This window comes from Zea mays, chromosome 1 (genome assembly GCF_902167145.1).
Source record: "Zea mays cultivar B73 chromosome 1, Zm-B73-REFERENCE-NAM-5.0, whole genome shotgun sequence".
Lineage (NCBI taxonomy): Eukaryota > Viridiplantae > Streptophyta > Magnoliopsida > Poales > Poaceae > Zea > Zea mays.
This window is the reverse complement of record NC_050096.1, coordinates 267,463,008-267,486,522: the sequence shown is the minus strand read 5'-3', so window position 1 is coordinate 267,486,522 and position 23,515 is coordinate 267,463,008. Positions and strand designations below refer to the sequence as shown.

Sequence of the window (23,515 nt, the reverse complement as noted above, 5' to 3'; positions counted from 1 at the left end):
CTCATGGTCTGAAATCTTTTGATGTATGACCGGAGAGTCTCGTCCCCTCAGCGCTTGATGGATTTGAGGTCCCATGGTTGCACCGGTTTGTCGTAGAGAGATTGGAAGTTGGCGGTGAAGCGCCGACTGAAGTCGCTCCAGTCGTCGATGCAGTGTCGGGGTAGGTGTCGCAGCCATCGCAGTGCATCTTGCCCAAGGACGATAGGCAAGTATGCGGTCATCACATCTTCGGTTGCCCCAGCGGCTCAGGCGGCGGTGGTGTAGACGGCCAACCAGCCTCCCGGATCCTGCTTAGGCTCGTACTTGTCGACGTTGGAGACTTTGAAGTTAGGGGGGCATTGAATGGCCCTGAGGCGTGGAGTGAGCGCCGATACTCCACACGTGTCCTCCTGTCGTCGATGATGATGTCTGTCCCGGGGAGGGGAGTTGTTGTCGTGGTGCCTCGACAGTCCCTGGGTCGTGCCACCAGTCGAAGCCGTTGCCGACTCAGTTCTGGTGGCCTGACTCCGCGCAGGGATGTCGTGATCCCGGTCATATTCTTCCCGGTGCCGGATCTCGTTCTCATGTCGTCGTTCGCGCGAGGCGTTGATGGAGCTCCGTGCGTCTCGCCGACTGTTGATGGCGTGTCGTAGATCACTCGGTGGATGAGCGAGAGGCAGAAGGTGATTCGCTGCCCGGGTGAACAACCACCAATAGCCCTCGGCGTCTGGAGTCCGGGGGAGGCCATCGGCTATCCGAGCCAATACTCCACCGACCTCACTCGGTGTGTTCATGGCTCGGGCGAAGTCGGGGTTTAGGTTGCGTCCGAAAAGTGGATTCTCTCGGCGTTGCCTCGCTTCCTGCTCAGCCTGCTCTTGAGCTTGCCGACGGTCACATCGTCGGGAATTCCTCCTTTCCCTGAAGATCCATTCTTTTGGAGTCTCTCCCATCTCTGAGACCTCGTCTCGTGATATGGGTTGCACCGGGTCCCGCTCTCCGGCTTCGTGATGTCGTCGAATATTTCGGCGTCGGTTCCTTCGTCGACGAGATTCCCGCTGAAGAGGTTCTTCTCCTGCACGGTTGGTTCATCGTCGGAGACAGGGTTCGATTCTACTCTTCCCCCGATGAAGAGGACGTCGGGGTAGAATGGAACCGTTGTAGTGACGAGCCTTTTTCTGTTCTCCTTTGAGGGCGGAGGTACCAGAAGAGCAGTTTGACGATTCTTGACCTTGTTTGCCTCTTTTCTCCTAGTGATTTGTGTCCATGCTTCTGTGGAAGAGGTGGACAGCGGAGTTCTTCGGGTTGACGGATCCTCTGCCCCTGGCTTGCAGGAGGGAGTCTTTGTTCGGGGCGCCAGAGGTTGCACTTTTTCCTGCTTCACTCTGGCTTTTCTGGAGTTTGTCGAGGAAGGCCCTCTCTCCGGTGGATCTGCGATGCGACGCAGAGTTCCTTCTTCATCTGCCACGAATGACATGGTTCCGAAGCAGAATGTGGACCCGAGGCGGAGGACGATCTTGTGCTGGAAAGTGATGGCCATTGAGCTAGCTTGGATCAGTGACACACCCCCTACCTGGCGCGCCAGCTGTCGGTGTTTTGGGTCCGACCACGCACCCGAGGTTGCCCCTCGAGGTGCTTTTTAGAGTAGGACGGTGTTACCGACTGTAGCTCGATGATTCGCGCTAGATGCACGAGAGACAATGGACGATTTTGTACAGGTTCGGGCCGCTTTGAGATGCGTAACACCCTACATCCTGGCGTGAAAAACTTTGTGTGGTGGGTTACAAGGAGATTATCTAGTACCGAGGATGTTAGAGAACTGGGTGGATGGCTAAGTAGTGAGAGTTGTTTTTGAGGGGATGCCCCTTAGGCCTTATATACTCGACCGTGGGGCATTACATGCGGATATGATAACAACGTGAGCCTAAGTAATAGTGAACCGACTGAGCCTATCTTCCTATAATTCCGCCAACCTATCTCCGCTCTGTTCCGATGTACGAGACCCCTGCGCGGGAAGGTCGGATCCTTGTTGCGGTTGCCGTTCAAATTCATCGGGTCGTCTGGGCCTGCGTCAATCTAGTCTTGTGTCAATCCACTTTAACGGGCGTGCCTCCCCAGGCCCACGAAGGGATGACCTTGCAAACTATCGGGCCCAAGGCCTGTCGCGAGGTCTTTTAACCTTCTAGTGGACCCGGGGGATATCAGTCCCCCACATGTGGCTCGTAGACGGGTAGTGGACCGTTTAGTGCATCGTCCATGTATCGTACCTCCTTCACCATCATGCGCCCGCTCACGAATTTTCCAAGGATTTCCTCAGGCGTCATCTTGGTGTACCTGGGGTTTTCACGAATAAAATTTACAAGATGTGGGTCAATTACTGTAAATGACCTGAGCATGAGTCGGACGACGTCATGATCCATCCATCTTGTGCTTTCATAGCTTTGGATTTTGTTGACCAGGGTCTTGAGCCTGTTGTAGGTTTGTGTTGGCTCTTCTCCCCTGATCATCGTGAACCTCCCCAGCTCGCCTTCCACCAGCTCCATCTTGGTGATCATGGTGGCGTCGTTACCCTCATGAGATATTTTGAGGGTGTCCCAAATCTGTTTGGCGTTGTCCAAGCCGCTGACCTTGTTATATTCATCCATGCATAGAGATGCTAGCAAAACAGTAGTGGCTTGAGCATTTTTATGAATTTGTTCATTTATAAGCACATGATTATCCGTACAATCGAAATGCATCCCATTCTCAACAATTTCCCAAATGATAGGATGAAGAGAGAATAAATGACTACACATTTTATGACTCTAAAAAGAATAGTCCTCTCCATCAAAGTGTGGGGTTTCCCAAGTGGAATAGATATCAAATGAGCATTTGAATTGTAAGGGATGCGAGAATAATCAAAGGAATAGTTTTGATTAACTGTCTTTCTTTTGGACGAGTCGCCGTCGTTATCCCTTGGTGAAGAAGAGGAGACATCACTGTCGTAGTATATGATCTTCTTGATGCGCCTCTTTTTCTTCCCATCCCTCTTCTTGTGAATTGAGCCTGAGTCAGTGGGCTTGTCGCCTCTTAGCTCGTTGAAGAGGGACTCCTTCTCCTTGTCGTTGACCACCATCCCCTTACCCTTAGGATCCATCTCTTCGGGTGGTTAATCCCTTAGATGAAGAGTACAACTCTGATACCAATTAAGAGCACCTAGAGGGGGTGAATAGGTGATCCTGTAAAATCAAACACTAAATAGCCACAAACTTGATTATTAAAGCGTTAGCGTGATTTAACCAAGTTGTTATGAAGCGAGCTCTTGCGAACTAAACAATCACAGAAAGACAACACAAGAGACACATGACTTTTATGTCGTGGTTCGGCCAAGTAACACTTGCCTATTTCCACGTTGTGGCGTCCTAATGGACGAGGGTTGCACTCAACCCCTTTCAAGTGATCCAATGATCGACTTGAATTCCACGGTCTTTTCCTTTTGAGATCTTTTCCCGTTTGCGAGGAATCTCCACAAGTTGGAGCCTCTCGCCCTTACAAAGTTTTGATCACAAGAAGCACAAGAGTAAGGGAGGGAAAGCAACGCACACAAGATTCAATCCGCAGCACACTCACGCACACAAGCCAAGAGTTGAGCTCAAAACACGGCGCAGGGTGTTCACTACTCAAACGGAGCTCAAATCACTAACACAATCAATCAAATGCGTGGAGGCAGAGTCTGGATGTCTTAGGATGCTTAGAGAATGCTTGGTATCCTGCTCCATGCGCCTAGGGGTCCCTTTTATAGCCCCAAGGCGGCTAGGAGTCATTGGAGATCAACTTGGAAGGCAAATCCTGCCTTCTGTCAAGTGGTGCACCGGGCAGTCTGGTGCACCACCGGACAGCCACCGTAGCAGTCCGGTGAGCGATCTCCTTCCATATCGGGCGCAGCCGACCGTTGGGCCTCGGGTCTGGTTGGCGCACCGGACAGTCTGGTGTACCCAACCGACCGTTGGCGCGGGCCACGCGTCGCCCGCTAATTGCGCTGGTGACCGTTGGCTCGGGCGGCTCTAACTCACCGGACAGTCCGGTGCACCACCAGACAGTCCGGTGATTTTTAGCCGTGACGTTTTTTCCTTTTCCCAAGAGCGACGAGTTCATCGCCGATGTACTTGGGCGCGGGCGCTGGTGACTCACCGGACAGTTCGGTGCACCACCAGACAGTCCGGTGAATTTTAGCCACGTCGCCCCATCGACTCCCGAGAGCGCCCAGTTGGCCGCCGAGCCAGCCTGGGGCACCAGACACTGTCCGGTGTGTCAGGCTGGTGCTGGCTTTAACTGTCCTGAGCCATTCTTTCTTCCATCATTTTTCTCTTTTCTTGGTCATGTCTCTAGCACTTAGATGAACATGTTAGGAACCAAAAACAATCGACTAAGTCTAGAGACATACCTTTCTCTTTGATTTGTACTTCTCACTTAGTTTATCACATCTGTGCTCAAACCAATGTGTTGGGCATCTAATCACCAAAACAATTATAGAAATGTCTCAAGGGCACATTTCCCTTTCAATATGCTTGATTGGAAGATGACGGTTGATCTTGTACTTGTGTGGGCTCTTCGGATTCCTTAGGACACACATCCCCAATGGACATGTTCCTTAGCGCGACGCATGGAGCCTCTTCATCATCTAGCTCATCAAGATCAACTTGCTCCACTTGGGAGCCATTAGTCTCATCAAACACAATGTCACAAGAAACCTTAACTAATCTAGTGGATTTGTTGAAGACTCTATATGCCCTTGTGTTTGAGTCATAACCAATTAAAAAACCTTCTACAGCCTTAGGAGCAAATTTAGATTTTCGTCCTCTTTTAACAAGAATAAAACATTTCAAAAGCTCTAAAATATAAATCATTGGGCTTTTTACCGGTGAGGAGTTAATAAGATGTCTTCTTGAGGATTCGGTGAAGGTAGAGCCGGTTGATGGAGTAGAAGGCGGTGTTAATCGCCTCAGCCCAAAACCGGTCCGGAGTCTTGTACTCATCAAGCATGGTCCTCGCCATGTCCAGTAGAGTTCTATTCTTCCTCTCCACTACACCATTTTGTTGAGGTGTGTAGGGAGAAGAGAACTCATGCTTGATGCCCTTGTCCTCAAGAAAGCCTTCGATTTGAGGGTTCTTGAACTCCGTCCCGTTGTCGCTTCTTATCTTCTTGAATCTCAATCCGAACTCGTTTTGAGCCCGTCTCAAGAATCCCTTTAAAGTCTCTTGGGTTTGTGTTTTTTCCTGCAAAAAGAATACCCAAGTGAAGTAATAATAATCATTCACGATTACTAAACAGTATTTACTCCCGTCGATGCTTATATAAGCTATCGGGCCGAATAGATCCATATGGAGTAACTCCATTGGCATGTCCGTTGTCATTATGTTCTTGTGTGGATGGTGGGTGCCAACTTGTTTTCCTACTTGACATGCGCTACAAACCCTATCTTTCTCAAAATGAACATTTGTTAGTCCTAAAATGTGCTCTCCCTTTAAAAGCTTGTGAAGATTCTTCATCCCAACATGGGCTAGTCGGCGATGCCAGAGCCAATCTATATTAGTCTTAGCAATTAAGCAGGTATTGAGTTCAGCTTTGTTAAAATCAACTAAGTATAGCTGACCCTCTAATACTCCCTTAAATGCTACTGAATCGTCACTTCTTCTAAAGACAGTAACACCTACATCTGTAAATAGACAGTTGTAGCCCATTTTGCATAATTGAGATACAGAAAGCAAGTTATAATCTAAAGAATCTACAAGAAAAACATTGGAAATAGAATGATCAGGTGATATATTAATTTTACCAAGTCCTTTGACCGAAACCTTGATTTCCATCCCCGAATGTGATAGCTCTTTGGGGATCTTCGTTTTTCTCGTAGGAGGAGAACATTCTTTTCTCCCTTGTCATGTGGTCCGTGCATCCGCTATCAATTATCCAACTTGAGCCCCCGGATGCATAAACCTGCAAAACAACTTAGGCCTTGTTCTTAGATACCCAAACAGTCTTTGGTCCTTTTACGTTAGAAACAAGCACCTTGGGTACCCAAACACAAATCTTGGAGCCCTTATGTTTGCCCCAACATATTTGACAACTACTTTGCCTGATTTGTTAGTTAAAACATAATATGCATCAAAAGTCTTAAATGAAATGTTAGGCTCATTTGATGCGGTAGGAGTTTTCCTTTTAGTCAATTTACCATGGGTTGATTGCCTAGAGCTAGAAGCCTCATTCTTATACATAAAGGCATGGTGAGAAACATAATGAGATTTCTTAGCATGAATTATCCTAATCTTTTGCTCAGGATAATTAGCAGGATATAGAATGTAATCCTCATTATTCTGAACCATGGGTGCCTTGCCCTTTACAAAATTAGATAATATTTTAGAGGCATTAAACTTGACATTGCTTCCCTATTGGAACCAATGCCATCCTTAATGCCAGGGCGTCTCCCACTATAGAGCATGCTTTTAGCAAATTTAAAATTTTCATTTTCAATTTTATGCTCATTAATTTCTGCAGTTAATTGAGCTATATGATCATTTTGTTGTTTAATTAAAGCAATGTGATCATTTATAGCATCAACATTAATATCTCTACATATAGTACAAATAGTAACATGATCAACGGTAGATGTAGAGGGTTTGTAAGATTTTAATTCTTCTATCTTAGCATTTAAAATTGCATTCTCATCTCTAAGACAGGAAATAGAATCATTGCAAACATTTAAATCCTTATCCTTAGAAATTAAACTAGCATTTTCAGTTCTAAGACTAGAAATTGGTTCATTTAATTTATCAATCTTAACATTTAAACTAGCATTTTCATTTCTAAGATTGGTAATTGAAGCATGGCAAATGTTAAGCTCCTTAGTCAAGTTTTCACATTTTTCTACTACGTGAGCATAAGCATTTTTTACTTTAACATGCTTTTTATTTTTTAATAAGGAATTCCTCTTGGCTGTCTAAGAGTCCATCCTTCTCAAGAATGGCACCTATCAATTCATTTATTTTTTTCCTTTGTTGCATGTTAAGGTTGGCAAAAAGAGTAAGCAAATCATCTTTATCTTCACTAGAACTACCCTCATCACTAGATGTAGTATACTTGGGGTGGTTCTAGATTGTACCTTCTTCTTTTTGTCGTCCTTTGCCATGAAGCACTTGTGGCCGATGTTAGGGAAGAGCAGTCCTTTGTTGACGGTGATGTTGGCGGCATCCTCGTCGGAGGAGGAGTCGATGGAGCTCTCATCGGAGTCCCATTCCCGACACACGTGGGCATCGCCGCCCTTCTTCTTGTAATATCTCTTCTTCTCCTTCTTCTTCCCCCTCTTGTCGTCGCCCCTGTCACTATCACTAGACATAGGACATTTAGCAATAAAATGATCGGGCTTACCACATTTATAGCACACCCTTTTGGAGCGAGGTTTGTAGTCCTTCCCCCTCATTTGCTTGAGGATTTGACGAAAGCTTTTGATGATAAGCGCCATTTCCTCATTGTCGAGCTTGGAGGCGTCGATGGGGAGCCTACTTGATGTAGACTCTTCTTTCTTCTCTTCCGTCGCTTTGAATGCGACGGGTTGCACCTCGGGTGTGGAGGTGGCGCTTTGCTCCAAATTGACAATATGTTTGGAGTCTTTGATCATAAGTTCAAAGCTCACAAACTTGGCAATCACCTCCTCGGGAGACATTAGCTTATATCTAGGATCACCACATATTAATTGGACGTGAGTGGGATTACGAAATACGAGGGATCTAAGAATAACCTTGACCATTTCATGGTCATCCCATTTTGTGCTCCCGAGGTTGCGCACTTGATTGACCAAGGTCTTGAGCCGGTTGTACATCGCTTGTGGCTCCTCTCCTTGGTTGAGGACGAATCGACCGAGCTCTCCCTCGATCGTCTCCCTCTTGGTGATCTTGGTCACCTCATCTTCTTCGTGCACGGCCTTTAGGACGTCCCAAATCTCCTTGGCACTTTTTAACCCTTGCACCTTATTATACACCTCTCGACATAGAGAGGCGAGGAGTATAGTAGTTGCTTGGGAGTTAAAGTGTCGTATTTGGGCGACCTCGTCCGAGTCGTAGCCGTCGTCCCCTACCGTAGGTACCTGCACTCCAAACTCAACAATATTCCATATGCTTTCGTGGAGTGAGTTTAGATGATGCCTCATTTTATCACTCCACATAGAATAATCTTCACCATCAAAACATAGTGGCTTGCCTAATGGAACGGAAAGTAATGGAGTGCGCTTAAAAATACGGGGATAACGAAGTGGCATCTTACTATACTTCTTGCACTCTTGGCGCTTAGAAGTGACAAACGCCGTGTCGGAGTCGGATGTGGAGGGCGATGAAGAGTCGGTCTCGTAGTAGACCACTTTCTTCATTTTCTTCTTCTTGTCGCCACTCTGATGCGACTTGACGCGAAGAGGGGATCCCTCATTGCCTTTGGTGCCAGACTCTCTTGATGGAGCCTTCCCGTGGCTTATGGCCTTCTCGCCGGTTTCCATCTCCCTCTTGGTGCATCCTCCCGACATCACTTCGAGTTGTTAGACTCTAATGAAGCACCGGGCTCCGATACCAATTGAAAGTCGCCTAAAGGGGGGTGAATAGGCGAAATCTAAAAATTACAAACTTAAGCAAACACTACAAGCCGGGGTTAGCGTTAGAATTAAATCCGAGTCCGAAAGAGAGGGGAAAACAAATCAACCAAGAAATAAAGCGGATGAACACGGTGATTTGTTTTACCGAGGTTCGGTTCTAAAGAACCTAGTTCCCGTTGAGGTGGTCACAAAGACCGGGTCTCTTTCAACCATTTCCCTCTCTTAAACGGTCACTTAGACCGAGTGAACCTTTTCCTTAATCTCCCAGGTCACTTAGACCCCGCAAGGACCACCACACACTTAGGTGTCTCTTGCTTCGATTACAAATCACTTGAGAAAAGAAATGAGAAAGAAAGAAGGCAATCCAAGAGGCAAGAGCTCAAAAGAACACAAAATGTCTATCTCACAAGTCACTAAGTGTTTGAGATGAATTGGGGACTTGGAGAGGCTTTGATCTTTTGAATTGTGTCTAAGAGTGAATGCTAGAGCTCTTGTAATGAATGTGACGCTCTAAAATCTTAGATGCTTGGAGTGGTGGTGGTTGGGCGGGTATTTATAGCCCTCAACCACCAAACAATCGTTGGGGGTGGCTGCTGTCGATGGGCGCACCAGACAGTCCGCTGCGCCAGCCACGTCACAGTCGTTAGGGTTCGGGAGCTTCTGACCGTTGGAGGCTTTGTCCTTTAGTGGCACCGGACAGTCCGGTGCCGCACCGGACAGTCACTGTTCACTGTCAGGTGCGCCTCTGACAACTGCTCTGACTTCTGCGCGCACTGTTCACGCACTGTAGAATTATAGGGTGCCGTTGCAGTCGACCGTTGCGCTGGATAGCCATTACTCCGCTGGTGCACCGGACAGTCCGGTGAATTATAGCGGAGCATGCTGGCGAAAACCCGAGAGTGGCTGGTTTGGAATTGTACGGTCCTGGTGCACCGGACACTGTCCGGTGCGCCAGACCAGGGCACACTCATTTTCTTGCTCCTTTGTATTTGAACCATTTCTTCAATCTTTTATTGGTTTGTGTTGAACCTTTATGCACATGTAGAGTATATAATCTAGAGCAAACTAGTTAGTCCAATATTTGTGTTGGGCATTCAACCACCAAAATTAATACTGGGAAAAAGTTAACCCTATTTCCCTTTCAGCCATCCGCATGATGAAAAATCCCGTTGAATACAGCCGCACTAAGCACATAGACATCCAGTATCACTTTCTGAGAGATCACCAACAAAAGGGGATATCAAAATTGCTTATGTTAATACCCACAACCAATTAGTTGATATCTTTACCAAGTCACTAGATGAAAATACTTTTAGCAAACTTAGGAATGAGCTAAATATACATGATTCTCGGAACTTTGATTGAAACATTGCACACATAGCTAATTTGTATACCTTTGGTCATGTCTTTTTTGCTTGGTACAAATGCATATTTCTTATTTTTCTTGTGCCAAGGCTAAGACTAATGTGCTTTCAAGTGTATTCCTATGCTTAGTCTTAGATTGAAAGGGAAATAGAGTATTCGGCAAAGACAAGGCTTCCACTCTAACTCTGATGGTATCATTTATCCTTTGTCGTTACTCAAGTAAACTTTCATTTGGTATGACCCTTCACTCATATTTCTTTTACCAATGGGGGAGAAAGTATCAAGGGCTCTCAAGTTCTCCGTTTTTTGGTGATTAATGTCAAAGAGGTAGAAAGTATTAAGCCCAAAGCAAAAGGACCGCACCACCTTTTCAAAATTTCACTAATGTTTATTTCAATTGGTATTTGAGTTAATTTTCAATTGGTATCTTATTTAGTTCCAAAATATCAAGTTAGTATGAAAGAGGGAGGTGGAGGGCATGGGCCTCCTAGCTGTCGAGGAACTAAGCCTCGATGGCAACCTAGGCCTGACGAGCGATGCCCCCGCTCACAGATAATGTCCTGAAGACATTGATCGTGTCGTTGATCCACGAGAGGACCATGCTATCCATCTGGTGCTAGGATGGAAACAACGGGGAAATGACATCGACGAGGACGTGGTCATCGAGGGCGTAATGTTGGAGCATGAGGAGCACTGGCCGTGCTAGCTGGCATAGTGGGTGGACATTGGGTCAAGGATGACAAATACAAGCAACCAGATGTTGTGGACATTAGTCATCTAAGTATGGAGGGTGGCGATGAAGGTGCCATTAAACCTGGAGGGAGGGGGTGATACTGGAGCCATCGCCGAGGAGAAGACGCTCTGCCTTAGGCCTCGTTTGGCAGAGCTCCGCTCCACAATTCTCTACCTACGAGAGTTAATTCTCCAATAGAGTGATTCCAAATGATTCTCAAGTAGAAGTGAATCTATTTGACGAAAATCGTTTGGCAAATTGTGCGTGAAGTGATTCCTGAGGGGTTGGAGTGTGGGGAGCATGTTAGGAGCAACAAGAAGCATGTTTTTTGGCTCCCACTCTCTAGTACAAAATGGAGACTAGATTCACATCACTCTCACCATGGAGCAACTCAGTTTTAGCCGTTTGGCTTCCTAGAAGTGATTCTCACTAGAAGCAGAGTTGTGGGAGCTCTGCTAAATGCCCCCTCAGCCATTTGAGAGGCCATAGCATCCGCTAGTGAACTTGTGCTCCCAAGAGAGGGCTGTGACACGTTCGCGGTCCCAAGCGACAACCACGATGAACTAGATAGTGATAAGGGCCACGTCCAAGGTAGAGTGAGCATTGGTGGCAGCGAATGAGCCACCATGGTTCGACTGGAGCGCGACGAAGGGCACGAGTGGTGGAGGGGGAGCCAGGATCGGTGGAGGAGCAGGTGGAGCCGACACAAGTGACGTGAGGTTCGTCGTGCCAGTGGACGAGGCGAGGTTGATTGTGCCGGAGCTGGATGAAGGCTACACGAGAGTGTTGAGGCTAGTCGGGGCAGCAAGGGCCCACACAAACTGTGTTGTGCCAGGGTCAGAGTTGTTGTTGGTGCGAGCAGTGCAGGCGAGGAGCGGAAGACGGCGTGCGGAGAAGTTGGGTGGTGCCCCCACGTGTGTGCGCTAGGCTACACGACGTCAACAACTGAGAGCATGGCACTGGTGTCGGGAGAGGAGGCTGGCCGACTGCGAGCGTCGAGGAGGAATAAGTAGGGCGAGACTGTGACAATCATGGTGGCAGCGACGAGGGAGGTAGGGGCACCGACGACGCTGGGTCCAAGGGAGGCAGAGCTGGTCACGCCTACTGGAGATGGGCACCGGTCACGCCAAGATGCAGGGCTCCAGCTGTGCTGACCGGAGAAGGGGCGCCAACCATGCCAAGGTGCAAGTCACCGATGGCGGTCGAGGTGGGCTAGGCCACGACAGCAATGGTGCGCACAACGCGTGGCTGAAGACGCGCGCACAACCACGCCCGTGGCGAGGATGGCCTAGGGAGAGCCATCGTCTATGGAGGAGAGGGGGGGTAGTTAGGGAGGAGAGCGATCGACGACGATGGGGAAGGGCATGTGGCTATGGGAGGTGGGAGAGAGAAACCCTAACTAGATAGATCTCCGCATATTACTTAGCGGTGTAGGTGGTCTTAACCGACAAGAAATGAACCGACTTGGTCAATCGATCCACTGCATTATAAAAGTAGATATTTACACTAAGGCCCCGTTTGTTTCCTTTCATTTTGAGAAATTGGAATCTTACTATTGGAATAGACTATTTTTTAGAATGTGACATTCCACCACTTTCCAAAGTTATCATGTAAGTTTATCTCAAATTCATGGGGTGAGAGATGAAAATTGATTATATAGATTTACATGCTATTTTTCCGATGTACAACTTATAGCACACTCTTCTACTTGCTTTGTTATAACATTAATGTAGTATATAACTATCTCTCTCATATGATTTAAGATAATATACAAATATATTACATATATAAATATATGAATTTAATTAGTTTTGTCTAAATTATAATTATTAAAATGGAATTCAATTCCAACGAAACAAACAGGGCCTAAACGTAAGCATGATTAGCTAGATCATGCTCATGATGAGCTGTTTAGCATGGTGATTTATATCTGGATTAGTGCAACGGTGGTGATACAAACCAGGATCACTAAATATTTAGGAGTTGCTTAGAGCAATTACAGCTAATAAGCAAGGTGTCAAAGCAACTGGATAGAAGGGCTCAGGATGAGGGAGGGGGACTAGCAGCGACTGAGAATGGCAAGTAAAATAAGCTGTAAGCCTCAGCTACTTCCATGTACCACATTGCTTCACGATCTGGCTGAGAAGAGAGGTCCACCATCTTATGCACCTGCTAAAATCAAGTTCATAGATCACTTTGACTGGCTAAAGAATTAGATAGCTATTTTAGTGAAAAGGGTTGATATATTTGATTCACCAACATGGATCATAAAGAAATTTCCCTTACATAATCCACCAGAGCACTCGATTGGTGGATTTAAAAAAGCATGGAAACGTTATTTGTCAAAAAACAGCGTCTTTGTTGTGTATATAGCACGCAAATAAAATGATGTAATGTGAATAAGTATTATAAATTTCTCCTTATTTTCCAGAAACGATGACAGGAAAGTCTTATAATTTTTATATAAGACCTGCTCAATCAAACATCTTAAGAAATCAAGGAACAACATGTTATTTAAAGAGTTAAAAGACTTATCGATTTATCATAGCACCCTGATTCCCTGAATGAAACTAAGTTCGACGCTAAGACTAGCTCCAACAAGGAGCTCTAAAGTGTCTTGTACCCTAAATTTAGAGGACGAGAACGTTCTCTACTCCCTCCAGCTTAGTCTTCTAAACGACCCTCTAAATTTAGAGAACGCTGCTGGATCCTCTATATGTAGAGTTTCTCTAAACGGTTCTTTATCTATTTGAATACTTTAAACAACCGGTTTAATAAAACTAAAATATGTACAATACATTTGAGAGTATAACAAATACGTATGTACAAAAATTAAAAAATTAAAAATGTCTTTAATATAGGTATTTACATATAGAGGACATGATTTAGAGGACGTTGTTGGAGAGAAAGTAGATATAGGAGATAGAATCTTTTAGAGAAGACTGTAAAGGACGGATATAGAGGATGTATATAGAGGACGTTGCTGGAGACAGTCTAAGCTGCTCCTACCAATGAAACTAATAAAATCTGTTCCTCATCACTGGAATTTATTAGTGATTTGCAATGAGCTCAGCCTAGGTGTAAATTACAAATGCTTTTTTCTTTTCTGCTTCCTCTAACTAGTCAATGAAGCATCAGGTAGAGTCGACGAAACATGAGTGCTGAATAGAATTTTTTGGATCACTCAAAATGAAGTTTGCAATAATATTAAAGAACAAAGATAACAGAAAGAGAACCTCCAATTCTCAGTAAAACGGCAACAAACAGAGGACCACCAATACTCGGTAAACAATTGAAAAAAGGCATAGAAGAAGACAGGGGCAGACATGAGAGGTGAGGAATATGGCACCTTGATAGATGGATAATTGTCCCTGGACTCTGCTGCAATGTATGCACCAATAACCATTACATACATCCCTACAGGACAAGGGAAGTCATCAGCAAGTGTAAACATAAAAAAAAAGGTAACTCAGAAAACAACCTATCATTCATAGAACACACACAAGCCAAAACTTTTTCCTTCTACTTAATTTAATGATGCGCAGTTCTCCTGCGCGTTTGAGAAACCAAAATACTATCTGTACCAAATTATAGTCACTTTAGCTTTGTCTTAATTAAACTTCTCTAACTATGACGAAATTTATAGAAAAATGCACCAAGCCACCAACATCTACAACATCAAAATAGTTTTATTAAATTCTCCATAAAATATGTATTGATAGTGCCTTTATTTGAACCTGTAGATGTTAATACATTTTTCCTAATAATTTGGTAAGTTTTAGAAGATTGATGTAGGACAAACATAAACTGGCATGTAATTTCTTGCAAAAAAGTGTCATGCATCTAGAACGGAGGAATAACATCTATGCAAATAGTCACACTTCAAGATAATCAAGAATAATAGAATCATATAATAATATTGTGTGTTGTTAAAAAATCCTTTGTTTTTTCCACGCCAGCGCAGGTCTAAGGACCAGCCTAACACGTGGTCAACTATGTCGCTATGTACTGAGAAATTTCTCCACCTGCGTTTCTTCTATAGTTCTATATGCCCAGATGCTGTCTTACACCTGCGGGTCTTGAGTTTTTCTTAGATTGAATACTATTTCGACAATGTGAGAGCGATGCAAACATAAGGTACGATCAAAGAACCATTAAGAGCCGGCGTACCTGGCCGCCAGAACCGGCCCTCTGCTTCTCTTGGCAAGACGAAAAGGTTGGCGACGCAGGACCCATCATCCAGCAACAAGCGCCCTCCACCGGATTCGTTGTAGTCCGTTGACAGGATCATACCCTGCCGCTGCAAATCCTCAGGCTACGATAAACAAAATGAAGGTGGGAGAGGAAGGAGAGAGACGAGGTTAATTTGGGGACCTGGACCCAGGCGCGCTGGAAGCGGATGCCGGAGAGCATCTGCGCGGCAGAGCAACCCTCAGAGCACGGCGCCTCGGTGCAACTGGCGAGCTGGGAGCCGAAGATCTTCAGCGCCGCGAGGGTATAGTCCATGGCCACCGGTCACCGGACAGCCGGTCGCCGCCGCAGGGTTTCGGGTGACACTGGGTCACCAATCTTGCGAATGTTCCGATGTTCGTGTGTCCAGAACTGTGTTTGGGCTGGACCGCTCTCGGGCCGTAAATTCGCCATTTCCTTTTCTTTCTTTTACTAGACTGGATCACGTAAGCCCATCAAGAGGAACTCGCTCTGAGTCTGAGTAGGATGGGCTGCCTGAACACGGAATGCCGGAATCCCCAATGCGCATCCGCACGAAACCTGCCCTCAGTTCAGGCCTTCAGGGTTCCCCTTCTGCAGCGCCCTCGAAACTCGAAAGCGTCCTGTAGTTCAAGCTCCGCGCCTCCGCCGGCCAATACTCAGGTACTCGCTAATCTCCGCCGGTCACGTCGCAATGGCGCCAGGCGCTCCGCGAGAGTATGCCCTCGAGGGGGGCGAAGCGGCGCAGGACGAAGCGCCCGAGTCACCGCAGGAACGGGAAGAAGCGAGTCAGAGAGAAGAGGATGGCGGCGTCGAGGAGGCCGACGACGACGAGGAAGCTCCCACTCACCTCCCGTTCGCGCCATCTTCCGAGGTGCGTGGCCCTCTTCCTTATGTCTACTGCTCACATCCCAGTCCCACCACTTCTGATGTCGCCTTGGAGTCTCCGCCTCACTGCCATTCCTTCGAGCAGTTGGCGTCTTGGAAGGAAGTGTTTGGCTGGCTGTCTGCTGCCCTGCTGATGCTAGATCTCATGCTTGTGATTTTCTGTAGCTGCTTGATGACACGACAACAGTTGATCCCAGCTACACTATCTCCCTTATACGGCAGCTACTACCCCAGGGTTCCAATGTGGAGAAAGAGTTCAGGTAAGCGACGTGTTTAGAGGTTGAAATTGTATGTTAGCAAACGAGATGACTCCATGATACTAAACAGTGTGAAGCAATGTGCCCCGGACGAGAAGGATGCAAATTCTGGTAATGGGGAATCAGCGCAACCTGATTATAAGGATCCATGGGAAGAGTGTGGTTGCATTCTGTGGGACCTTGCAGCTAGTAAACCACAAGCAGAACTGATGGTGTGTTATCAGTATCTTCTTACTCTATTTTACAATGTAGATTGCTATGCTATAGTGCTATACCCAGCTTTCTAGCTCATATATGCTTTCTTTGCAAAAGAAAAGGTGTAGAAAAAAACAAAGACCTTGCACTAAGATTTCAATATAAGTATCGTATGGCTGTTTGGGATTTTAATATATAATGTTGTATTGTTGTTAGATCGTTGCACAAAACTTGAGAAATCAAATGCCCTTTTAAGTAACGTAGCTACTTCAGACTCCTTTTCTTTGCCCCAAGGGAATGATGAGGTGAGTTCATATTACCTCTTAATACTCATTAGTGGAGGTAGATGAAGTCCTTGGGTGTGAGCTAAGTCCATGTGTTCTACAAATTTAGCAGATGCTCTTGCGAGCTATATAAATTATAAATACCAGGAGAATATGCTTTAAAGTTGGAACTATTTTGTCCAAAAGAAAAGTTGAAACTCTACAAAATGAAAATACTTATATTTTCAGAAAATGCTGGTATTGACCAACATTTGAATAACAAGAGTTGCACCTTGTCCAATAGATAGCTGGTACTGTTGAAAGTTATCCACCATACATTATTCTTCCACATCAATCTAGTTGAATGGTTTTAATAAATATTCTACTCATGCATACATCTAGCCATTTTTATAGTAATAATATTCAATTTTTAAAACTGCAGAAGAAGTTTATTAGATGTCGGTTGGCATATTGAAGTCAATTCTAATGATTTCTAAAATTTCTTTCACTTTTATTTTTGTTATTGAGGACACATGTAGGCTTGTAGTGTAAGTGGATCCAGTGTTGCTGAGTGCTGACAATGCATATCCTTAATTCTTGTAGATGAACAATCTTGTGCTTGAAGTGCTTTTGGCAAATCTCCATGTGACTCAATCCTCTAGAGTAAAGGTGAAGTAACACTTGCCTTTTTCTAATTCTTGCCCCTCACTGCTCCACATTTTCGACAACCATTATCTCAGCTGTACATCGGATATCTTATCCCTACAGGAAATCTGTCTTGGAATCCTGGGAAACCTAGCCTGTCATGAATCTCTAGTAAATGTTATCAGCCTGCACAATGGTTTGACTGCTACGGTTATGGATCAGCTATTTCTAGACGACTCTGCTTGCCTTTCTGAAGTATTCAGGTTGTGTTTTCAATACTATGATGTAGATTTTATCTAGTTATGATTACCATGAGTTGTCTTCTTGATATCTAATTTGCTATAACAAAACTTGTACACTGTTAATTCTTTCCCTTTTCCTATATTGACTCACTGTATATCACTAGATTATTTGATGCACCACCATTATTTTAGCGCTCTAAGGTCTGTGGTCTTGGAAAAATCATGTGAAAGAGATCTAGAATCTCAATGCAGCCATTGTTATCAGAATTTCAGACTCATAAGTACTATTCACATTGTTTCATGTTTCCTTTACAATCAGTTTGTGCAATGTTTATGAACTAGTCGACTGAGAATTTCCAGTCGTTGACAAGTCGCCTGACTTGCCAGAAAAGTCGAGCCGGCTCCCCAAGTCGTGCTCCCAAGACCGACTGGACGACTAGTCGACGACTTGAAAACAGGGGTCCAGTTTGGTTGTATCATAGCAGTATGCAAATGGCCTCACTCAAAACTAGTCATGTTTGTGGCATTTGCTCTGTGGCGACATACAGTTACATTCAACTGTCATTTGCTGAATTGAAGATACAAAATTGTTTGAGCCGACTGTCCTTTTGGTAAACATGTAGCTATATTTACTTTGTTAGTGTAAGAAAATTTGGATTATGTTTTATGTTCTATACTGGACAACCATATATCTAATTGATCATGTCAATCTGGAAAGAGAAGAATAGGAAAAAACAGTGAATTCATAATTTATGCAAAATGTTATTGGTCTTTTGTGCCCTTTTTATCCTTGTGCTTGTGCTTTTCATTGTCGCTTGATATTGTATTGCTGTACTTTTGTAGTATGCCAAGTGAATGTGAGATGGAACAAGTATTTTCACTGAAAGTTGCTGTAGCCATAGTCAATGTAGTATTTTTCTATGACAGGTTTTTGGCTGCTGTTTTACGTACCAGTGTGTCTGTTTCTTGGGCTGAAGCTCTTTTACCTGATGAAATTCTTTCACGTGTTCTGTGGATAGTTGGAAACACTCTGAACTCTACATTGCTTGAGAAGGTACAATACTGAATTCATATAGGCAGTATGCCCTGGGTAATCAGTTTATATGATTCTAAAAAGTTAAGTATTATATTAGTTCTATTACTTAAATCTGGATATATGATATGCCAATATGGTTCCTTTTAGCATTTTGTACAATGAAACTAGTAGCTACAATGGTTGGGCCGATATGGTTCCTTTTAGCATTTTGTACAATGATATGCCGATAAGTCGATATGAAATTTTGTACAATGGTTACTTTAGTCTGTTGCTTGGGCCGAACTGGGGACAAGTCGGACGACTTGCTAGACCAAGTCGACGACTAGTCGATTGAGAAATTCCAGTCGTTGACAAGTCGCCCGACTTGCCAAAAAAGTCGAGCCGGTCCCCCAAGTCGAGCTCCTAGGACCGACCGGACGACTAGTCGACGACTTGAAAACAGGGATCCCTTCTACCAAAAAAATGGTGACCGTTAGGGATGACCCTGCCTCCAAATCAGAGATGACTCTGCCTCATTCTACTTTGACCTCAAACCAAACACATCCTAAGAGCCACCCTCCGAAGACCAACGAAACATCAACTAATCACCCGAACAAGTTAACATGCTCCTAGCCTAATTCTAGGTGCTTCCTTGCTCCCGCCAGACCCCAAAGACGTCTTTCTTCTTTTGTAAATTGCTGAGCAACCCTAATAGAGGGTATGTCGCCATTGAACACAGTTGTTTTTATGGATCCAAAGTGTCCAGGCCCTTAAGATTACCAAGGAGTTGAACCCTTTCCTCTTGCTCTTCTCGACTCTACTAACTACTGATTTCTACTATTCCGCAAAGTTTACTTCTAGGGCTGTAGGTGCCACCCTCTCCAAGCCATATTGAGCCAGCAAAAGGAACCAGAATTACCGCACAAATATACAATTTGTCAAGATGTGCTGTACATATTCATCTTCATGATTGCATAGCACACATGCTGGTGGGTGAGGAAGCCCCCTCTTGGCTAGTATGTCAGCAGTCCAGCACCTGTTACGTAAGCCCAACCATAGGAAGGCTTTACACTTTGGAGGTGCCCAAGATTTCCAAAGCCGTTTCCAAGACTTGAATGTTATTGATCCATAGAAGAAGGCCTTGTAAGCTGACTTAGAGGAAAAAATTCCATTAGCTTCATGCTTCTTCCGAAGCAGTTGGTCATCAACTGGAGAAAGGTTAAAATTTTCTAGAAAATCCGAGACTTGAAGATATTGCAGCAAACCAGCGAGAGAGGGAGGGAGCCCAGCTACGATCTGCCAATGCCTCAGCCACCGACCTGGATTTGATCACTCTGTTGGGGATGCAAGTAACCAGGTCAGGTGCCAAGACCAGTAATGGCTGCCCATGTAACCAGCAACCAGACCCAAAAAAAATTGGATCCCGACCCAACTTGGCTCATCACTGAACAAGGCTAGTGCCTGAGGTTGAACAGGGATGTCTAGACCAGCCCAACTCCTCTCGGGATCAGCCTTTTTGAACCACAGCCATCTCATTTGGTGACATCTTGACTTAAGAGGCCATTGTAGTGACTTCTATTGATTATTGCATACCAGCCAACTGCAATGATAGTCTTTTTTTATCACTGTTATAGTGTGTTTATTAAAGCATCCAAACAAAATATAGTTGCCTTTTATTTAGAACCACTCTTGGTTTTATTGCTGGCCTGGTAGCTGCTAATGGTGTCGCTCTAATATGTTAACACTTTTAATGTGTTTCCCAAATTTCATTTGCACTATATATTACTATCCTAGAGTGTCTAAAGATTTAACAATGTGATTAACTTTGTAACTATAGTGTGGGAATGCAGTGCTGTTTGCATTCTATGAAGTATGAACTAGTATGTAACTATGTAGTTGCTTACTTGATTTTATATAACTTTTAGCCATTGGGCAAAATTGTTGCCTTACTGCTATAGGGTTCTGCTGAAACTATCTCAGGGCATCTGATTTTTTATGTTCTCTGTGGTGCTTGCTCACTAAAAGGTCAAATTGTGGTTTCTCTTCTTTTTTGGCTAAATTGTTGGTTCCAGGTTATAGACTTTCTGTCAACTATCATCGATAATCAAGATGTGACCGCCATTCTTCTTCAGCCATTGATAAAAGTGGGTTTGATCAACCATACTATCAGTTTGTTAGCAAGTGAGATTGAGAAGCTATCAAATGAGGGTAAATTAGACAGGTATGGCGAGTAATATCCCTTTGCAATGGACCAACTTCAACATATCCTCATTTCATACATAATGGTTGCACATATTGAATTTTGTTCTTTGTAACCTGAACCTTTCACACCAAGTTTTTTTGGGTGGGGGTGTATTTATTAATTAATAAGAACAACCTGTATGATTATCCGAGTTAATGAATCTATATATGAGGACTTCATGCTTCAACAAAATCCAAAACTTAAAGCATTTACGACCTACTTACCGTGTTGTAAATAAAAAAAATCCCTAACTGCTGGTTTTTTTTCTTAAACACACATGAGAGCTATGTATCTTTGTATTAAATAGAAAGAAGATCCTATACAAGTGCCCTCCCAAAAGAAGGCGCACACACACATATCTTTATCTGATTAGAGGAGAGGGCACAAGCCTTTAAGGTCCCTTGTCTGGGTTGAAGGCATTTCTTATTTTCTTATAGATTGATCTGAGAATTGTACACTTGTATTGTAGTTTTTATTTTAATCTTGATGAATAATTCTGACAGTTGTAGCCATTTGTCGTTGTTATTAGCTTTGCTAGTTTAATTTTGAGCTAACAACCTGGGACAGCAATACAGTATTACAAATATACACTTTATGAAGTATGAACAAATTTCAGGTCAGATTCCCTTGATTTGATCCTTAATTTCGTTGAAGAATTATCTGCCATAGACAGTTGTTCAGGAGTTATGTCAGAAAGTGATCAGCTGATTCAAGTGCTTGAAAGCATAGTTAAGTTACCTGATAAATTTGAGGTGAGCTCCCATTTCATTTCTTTCACCATTTATTGTTCATCCTGTACAGTCTGGTTTGATGCTCTTGCGTCTTGCATCTTTGGTAATTGCATTATTTCAATGTAAGAACCTAACTTGTATACGATAACAGCAAAGTCTTTTAGTCCCAAGCAAGTTTAGGTAGACTAGAGATGAAACGCAACATGACTGCATGACCCACCAAGATGCCAACATGTATTGTTCATAAATACGAAGTTCTCTTTTTTCCACTATCACTAGTTTTCTTGCTTCTTGGATATTTTATACTCTGTGAGATACCTAAAGTTCTATATATTTAATAAGCGACAAAATATGTTAATTGCGTGAAATTTACAAACTCTGATTCAGTTTTTTTAAAAGGAAAAGGAGGTCCCAGGCTCCCACTGATTATATACTAATTCTGCTTCAGGTTACAACCTATTGTGCTTCTGTGGTTATCGTATTAGCAAATATTTTGGCAGATGGAAAGCATATTGTGCCTAGGCTCTCTCATGGTGGGTCACATTTATGAACAATGCATCTTACAATTTAAAACAATGTTTATATTAGCTCTATTATCACACTCTGCTCTCGTTATGCATTCAGATTTACCCTTCATGGAGGGCCTCTTTGACATTCTTGCACTGGTCTCTGATGATAACCAAGCCCGGAACGCTCTCTGGTGTATCTTACCATGTTTGCTGGCACAAGCACAACAGATGGATATGAACTCTTCATCTCTCGAGCAGTTTGTATCTCTATTGCTTGGCAGGTTCACACACATTAAAGATGACCTTGAAAGCCACAGAGTTGACAAAAAAGAGGAGTTGACAGCTGAGGACGCTTACTTGAAGCATGGGGTATCCGCATCTGTATCCTTCCTTTCCCATTGAAATAACTTGCTTTGTTTTTTCGTGAAAAAACCATAACGGCTTCATGGAGATGTGGAAGTATTTATTCACTTTCTCAAATTTAACACGTCAAACATGGCGAACCATTTTGGAGCAGCACCACATTGCATTTCCTATCCTAAAAATAATCAACAGCTCAGGGCGATCTGCTGTGTCATGGAGAGGTGGATCGTGGAGAAGTCCTCCCTGGGCGAAGACGAAGACGACGCCCCACCGACTGAAAGCACCGTTGAAGATGCTAGACATCTTCTGAACTACTGCCAGAATTATGACCTGTAGCTTGCTTACTGCAACTTTAGTGGACATAGCTGACCTGTGAGTGTGCGGTTGCAACCCGCGGCTGCCTAACCGTAGAAAGTCGTTTAAATACTAATGTTGCTGTAGAGGACAACACTGCTACGGAGTACTCAGTTGCCATAGAGGACAACAGGCTCTATATGTCAATTTGCATTTCTGTTGCCTCCAGCGTGGGATATAGGGGTTATATTTTGCAGCTCCCATAGTCCCATATGGTCATATGGATGCTGATAAATGGATGAACGTGGTAAAGATAAATTTTCTCGTTAACGGCTTGTTCGTTTCACCGTTAATCTATGTGGATTGAGTGATATTGAGTCGATTTAAATCTATAGCAAGTCAAAATATATTTTAATCCATTCTAATACACTCTAATTCACATGGAATTAGAAAACCGAACGAGGCCTAAAGATGATGTCATCCACGACAAAAAATCAACCGCCAGCGTGAATGGATTTCTACTAGGGCTCCTTTTGCAATCGCCAGCAGAAATCAAGAAAAATAGGGGAAACATTGTACCCGGGTTAGGGGTGGTAACGGGCTATTTAATTTAGCTTAGCAAATTTAAGGATCGAGTCAAGTTAGAGCCGGATCATAAAATAATACAATTTTGAACTAACAAAATTAAGGGCCTTATTAGTTTATGAAGCAAGTATTAGGGCCATGATCCATTACCACCCCTAACCCGGGTCCACACCACCAAGGACCCTATGATCACGGCGTCATGCGCCCATGCCCCTCGCGTCAACCAAATCTCACGATTTTTTGTGTAAAAAATAACAATCGACGTTTCGGATTTCATACTGGTTAAAATTTTCGATTTAACTAGATTTATAAAAATATTAACTATATTGATATGTTTAAATAAGTATAGTATAAAAACATTCAATAGTTAATTTAATAATAGTTATTATAT

The 23,515-nt window shown here is 43.9% G+C and overlaps 2 protein-coding genes across 6 annotated transcripts; one reads left to right on the top strand and one right to left on the bottom strand.

The window, feature by feature from the left end:
* Positions 1-12,553: 12,553 nt before the first annotated feature.
* On the bottom strand, positions 12,554-15,305 carry LOC100382562 (uncharacterized). Of its 4 annotated transcripts, none has more exons than XM_035959271.1 (4): positions 15,061-15,305; positions 14,857-14,986; positions 14,036-14,103; positions 12,554-12,855 (listed from the first exon to the last, which is right to left on the bottom strand). In XM_035959271.1, exons 1-4 carry the CDS (start codon positions 15,190-15,192, stop codon positions 12,727-12,729), a joined length of 459 nt encoding a protein of 152 aa, XP_035815164.1. In that variant the 5' UTR covers positions 15,193-15,305; the 3' UTR covers positions 12,554-12,726. The 4 variants fall into 4 exon arrangements, with proteins under 4 accessions (XP_035815164.1, XP_020393712.1, XP_020393710.1 ...); XM_020538123.3 differs by having other exon boundaries at positions 12,574-12,858; positions 14,857-14,980; positions 15,061-15,289; XM_020538121.3 differs by having other exon boundaries at positions 12,574-12,858; positions 15,061-15,249.
* Positions 14,838-22,869, top strand: LOC103643047 (uncharacterized). 2 transcript variants are annotated; one of them, XM_020546865.2, is made up of 11 exons: positions 14,838-15,769; positions 15,949-16,043; positions 16,111-16,252; positions 17,102-17,167; positions 17,267-17,406; positions 18,313-18,439; positions 20,473-20,621; positions 21,259-21,394; positions 21,822-21,906; positions 21,998-22,263; positions 22,438-22,869. In XM_020546865.2, exons 1-11 carry the CDS (start codon positions 15,590-15,592, stop codon positions 22,579-22,581), a joined length of 1,530 nt encoding a protein of 509 aa, XP_020402454.1. In that variant the 5' UTR covers positions 14,838-15,589; the 3' UTR covers positions 22,582-22,869. The 2 variants fall into 2 exon arrangements, 1 of the variants encoding a protein (XP_020402454.1); XR_002266506.2 differs by having other exon boundaries at positions 15,369-15,769; positions 21,773-21,906.
* The last annotated feature ends 646 nt before the right edge of the window (positions 22,870-23,515 follow it).

Excerpts from the sequence above, each read along its gene's own strand:
- LOC100382562 (XM_020538121.3), bottom strand. The coding sequence starts at position 15,192 with ATGGACTATACCCTCGCGGCGCTGAAGATCTTCGGCTCCCAGCTCGCC. Across the intron at positions 14,987-15,060 it reads TCCAGCGCGCCTGGGTCCAG|CGGCAGGGTATGATCCTGTC; the intron begins GTCCCCAAATTA and ends GAGGATTTGCAG. Across the intron at positions 14,104-14,856 it reads GGGCCGGTTCTGGCGGCCAG|GGATGTATGTAATGGTTATT; the intron begins GTACGCCGGCTC and ends CTTGTCCTGTAG.
- LOC103643047 (XM_020546865.2), top strand. The coding sequence starts at position 15,590 with ATGGCGCCAGGCGCTCCGCGAGAGTATGCCCTCGAGGGGGGCGAAGCG. Across the intron at positions 17,407-18,312 it reads TGCCTTTCTGAAGTATTCAG|GTTTTTGGCTGCTGTTTTAC; the intron begins GTTGTGTTTTCA and ends TTTCTATGACAG. Across the intron at positions 20,622-21,258 it reads AATGAGGGTAAATTAGACAG|GTCAGATTCCCTTGATTTGA; the intron begins GTATGGCGAGTA and ends AACAAATTTCAG.